This window comes from Helianthus annuus, chromosome 4 (genome assembly GCF_002127325.2).
Source record: "Helianthus annuus cultivar XRQ/B chromosome 4, HanXRQr2.0-SUNRISE, whole genome shotgun sequence".
NCBI lineage: Eukaryota > Viridiplantae > Streptophyta > Magnoliopsida > Asterales > Asteraceae > Helianthus > Helianthus annuus.
The window spans coordinates 129737961-129742048 of record NC_035436.2 but is presented as its reverse complement, the minus strand read 5'-3'; the positions used below and the strand labels follow the sequence as shown (position 1 = coordinate 129742048).

The 4088-nt window shown below is 35.2% G+C and overlaps 1 protein-coding gene across 7 annotated transcripts; it reads right to left on the bottom strand.

Moving 5' to 3' along the window:
- Positions 1 to 564: 564 nt before the first annotated feature.
- Positions 565 to 3875, bottom strand: LOC110936845 (calcium-dependent protein kinase 5). Of its 7 annotated transcripts, none has more exons than XM_035989112.1 (6): positions 3492 to 3872; positions 3282 to 3355; positions 3139 to 3159; positions 2963 to 3055; positions 1396 to 2816; positions 565 to 797 (listed from the first exon to the last, which is right to left on the bottom strand). In XM_035989112.1, the coding sequence occupies exons 5-6, from the start codon at positions 2131 to 2133 to the stop codon at positions 684 to 686; spliced, it is 852 nt and encodes a 283-aa protein (XP_035845005.1). In that variant the 5' UTR covers positions 2134 to 2816; positions 2963 to 3055; positions 3139 to 3159; positions 3282 to 3355; positions 3492 to 3872; the 3' UTR covers positions 565 to 683. The 7 variants fall into 7 exon arrangements, with proteins under 7 accessions (XP_035845005.1, XP_022034953.1, XP_035845007.1 ...); XM_022179261.2 differs by having other exon boundaries at positions 1396 to 2831; positions 3139 to 3207; positions 3492 to 3871; XM_035989114.1 differs by having other exon boundaries at positions 565 to 786; positions 1396 to 2831; positions 3139 to 3207; positions 3492 to 3871.
- Between the last annotated feature and the right edge of the window lie 213 nt (positions 3876 to 4088).

Genomic DNA, 4088 nt, shown 5'->3' with positions numbered 1-4088 from the left:
AAATCAAAAAAACATCAAATTTTTCTAACATTTGCACTACGTCGAAGCATCACCGAAGCGTCAATGCGCAGAAACCATGTAGACTTACATATTGAATTTCACCCAATACATACATAAATGAGGTAGTCCTCACCCAAAGGTAAATAAAGATGAATCAATTCATGTTACCAAGCATGGATTTGACCTCACGTCTCATCAATCTTTTAGAACTAGTGGGAAACCCGCGCGTTGCGGCGGAGTCAACAATACGTCACTTGGAAAAGAGTAGAACATGCGAACTTGGGTTGGGATGAGTTAGGTTTGTTGATCAGAAAACCTTTCATAGTTTGTCCATTCTTAGGCTGTTTTCACGCAAAAACCTCCTACGAGCCCTAATTTTGACCAATTGTGACCCAAAACTACATGAGGCGCGCCTTCATTCCATGATGTGTAATTAACAGAAACCATAATAATAACAATAATAAGAATTATATAATGCATTTTAGGACGTTTAGCATTAGAAACACTCTTTGGGCATCGTTCGAATAATTTTCTTTTTAGACATAATGTTTCTAGTAATATCAATTTGACCTTGTTAGAGATAATATATAACATAAATTGACCAATTTGAAAGCAAGGGAATCAAAATTGTCATGTCTAAGATATTTCACAAGAAAGACAAACAAAAAAGTAACAAGGTATCCTTAATAAGTCCACCATTCACAAGAGCAAACATAACACCAACCGACACTACTTCCGGGCCTCTCATACCAGTAGCCAATGATATCATGACTCCGGTACCAAAACCTGTTGCCAAACTACAATGATAAACATAGATGAGAACTACTAAAATCTTATTAACTTAAAACTACTCATTAATTTGCTCCCATAAATAAGAGAAAGTTGTGTGTATATGTGACAATTGATGCTTTTTTTAAAACGTCCTATTGTGACAGGAACTCATATTTCTCATATTGTGTCTGAAAGGAGAGAAGAGAGCAGTCAGCCTCAAATGATGGACAGATTCATTGAATCGTGTCATCGTCCCCCTTGGAGTAAAGCTCATACAGAAATTAATAATGTGATAACGCTATCAAATGATGGACAGATTCATTTTTAATCATTTTTCTCCTTCTGTTTATGTTTAGACGTAAATTTATATATCACGACTTTCCTTTACCAGTTTATTAATCCAAAATTTGTGCTTTTTAAACCCACTGTAACTCGCAAGCCAAAAGTATACGTTACTTTATACAGAAAAAAAATTTTCCAGACAAGAGCATCAGAGTCTGTAACTATGTTTAAGATGGTAATTAATCCAGCCAGCAATAGTTCATATTCTATAAACCTAAACTAAAAGAAAATATAACAATTAAAATTCAAATTCCATCCATATAAAACCAACATAACGCATACCTCCAATCGTCTGAGTTCAGGAAGCCAGAAAGTACTCGATCGCTCAAGTGTAGAAGGCTCATCACACACATACGTAAGAACAACTGCATCAGCTCTCTTCAGTTCATCAGCAATCTTTCCTCTAAGTGAATGACACACTTGAATGACATCAACAATAATCTTGATCGATTCAGCTGCTTTCCTCTCGCTATAATTCCCCTTTTGAATAATCCTATCAAACAACTCTCCACCATTGCAAAGCTCCATTACAATATGAACGTATAACGGATCTTCATATGCACCTTTAATGGTGGTAATGTTCTTGTGGCCGGCCAAATGGTGCATGATCTTAATCTCCCTCCTCACATCCTCTACGTCTTCTTTCGAAATCAACTTTCGTTTCGAATTCTCTTTGCATAAATATGTTGTCCCAAATTGACCCTGGCCTAGCTTTTGACCCAATGTGTAAAGATGACAAATATTTTCGGTCTTATTCCTGATCACATAGAAACCTTGATTCGCAGTGGTGTTGCGGTTCATGGTGTCGTCGTTTTCGACAACAGTTTTGGGTTTCGGGTTGCGGTTCGAGTGCTTGGATAGTTCTTCAGATGTGACCTTTCGAGGGTGGTTCAAGTTGTCAATCCGGCCGCCTGAAGACGGTTGTTGATCGGGTAGTTCACCATTACCGGATCTGTTTTTTGGTTGATTTAAGCTCTTAACTTCTTTGTCTCCAAGAGATCCACGACATGAATTGCCCATAAAAACAATCAAGATTTATTTAAAATCAATAAACTAAAAAACCCCTTTTTTATTCATTAAATACACTGCAAACAAATATCATTTCCAAACATTTAGCCATCAATCATAAGTTATAAAGTTAATAACAGGCATGAAGAACAAGACGACGACGTTTTGATAAAAAAGCAGAAATTTTGACAGAAACTTGTCACAGATTGGACCAATAAGGCAATAATCGTGTGGGTATCATAATTGCATCATTAATAAAGCATATAGCGTGTTTTTTTGATGATCAAGTCAAAACCCATATTAAAGTTTGCTAATTTGAGACAAATTAGTGAATTAAAGATATATTAAAGCTATAAAAATTAAAATGAAATTAATGAATTAGTGATGGACCTTTATTATAAATAAGTAGGTGGAATGAAGATGAAATTAATGATAGCAGCCATTTCTTCTGCGGATTTACTCGACGAATGCACAGTGGACGTCAAGCGAACGACTTCAGTGGCTGCATGGGCGGCTGCCACCGCTGCTTCTGCCGCCACAGAGGTCGCATACGCAACCAAATATGCGTGTTTGCTCTGTTCATTCTCGGCTTCATTGAGATTAACAAAATCCCCTACTGTTGTTTCTGTTTGTGACAAATCTTTATCCACACTCCTACTGCTCTTTCTGTTTCCAAACCAATATTTGTTTGAACTCTTTTTACCAGATTTCTATTTCATAAAAACATTAAAAGTTAAAACTTAAACTTGAAACTTAAAAATTAAAATTAAAACTTAAAACTTAAAACCCACATTGCATTTCATCAAACAACTTGTGTGCAAAGAAAATAACTTTAACAAACCTTGTCTATCTTCTCACTGGAATCAGAATGGCTTATAGCTTTTTTCACAGTAGATAACTAACCACCTTTCTTTCCCATTGTTGATCAAATCATCTTCAAACAAGAAACTATTAACTTAACAAAAATAAAATGATAAAACATTAACACTATAAAAGCAAAACATACAAGTGAAATACCTGCAAGTGTGGATGCTAACTCTGATTAATAAAACATACGTTGAAAAGAGAAAGCATACTTCAGCTAATCTAGTGACACATTATCATCTTCACATACAGAAAAACTTATGCATACAAAAAAAAAAAAAAATGAATCAACACACCTTAGATGGCTGTGCCACATTTTGTGTAGGATTCTCCAGAGTGTAATAAACATCATCCCCGTGCAACTGCAAATCTGAAAGAAAAATTAAAATCAGAATTCAGTTGCTACTTAAAATACAGTACACTACATAAAAACATCAACCCATGAAAAAGATTTATTAGAACAAAAATCACAAATAATTTATCCAACAGAATATGATGGCAGTTACAATTGGGATTGAGCTTGGAATTAGAAGAGGGAGAAGAGCGATTGGAGCGGGGGAAGAGCGAGACGCAAGCTTTGTCGAAGAGTAAAGCGCGTGCACAAAGTTGAAGGTGAATTTGAGCCCTAGACCAGGTCTCATCGGTCCTCATGAAGGATTCCCAGGAAGAGGGTGATGATAAGAAGGGAACGAAGTTGCAGGTACCATTTGTGGGGGTGGCTGGAAACGGACATGTCTATTGAAGAGGAACAACTGAATTAAAGAATCTATTGATTGCATTGAAAGAGGAACTCTTGAGTTTAAGAAACTGATAATGACATTGAAGGGGAAGGGAACGACGTAGAGAGAATCAATCAGTATTCATAAATGGTGTATCCATTTTGTGTGAGGAGGGGCATAAAGGGAACAAAATAATAAAAGAATAGGCATTTTAACCTTGACCTTTTACATACCATCTTAAAAATTGTATAGGAAATTACATTTCAGTACATCTACATCTGAAATGCTTTATATATATATATATATATATATATATATATATATATATATATATATATATATATATATATATATATATATATAGGGGATCGCTAAAATGAAAAC

Bases quoted from the DNA above. Each gene is read 5' to 3' on its own strand.
- LOC110936845 (XM_035989110.1), bottom strand. From the start codon at position 2,133: ATGGGCAATTCATGTCGTGGATCTCTTGGAGACAAAGAAGTTAAGAGC. The intron at 798-1,395 runs GTATGCGTTATG...TTATCATTGTAG, and splicing joins CTGAACTCAGACGATTGGAG to TTTGGCAACAGGTTTTGGTA.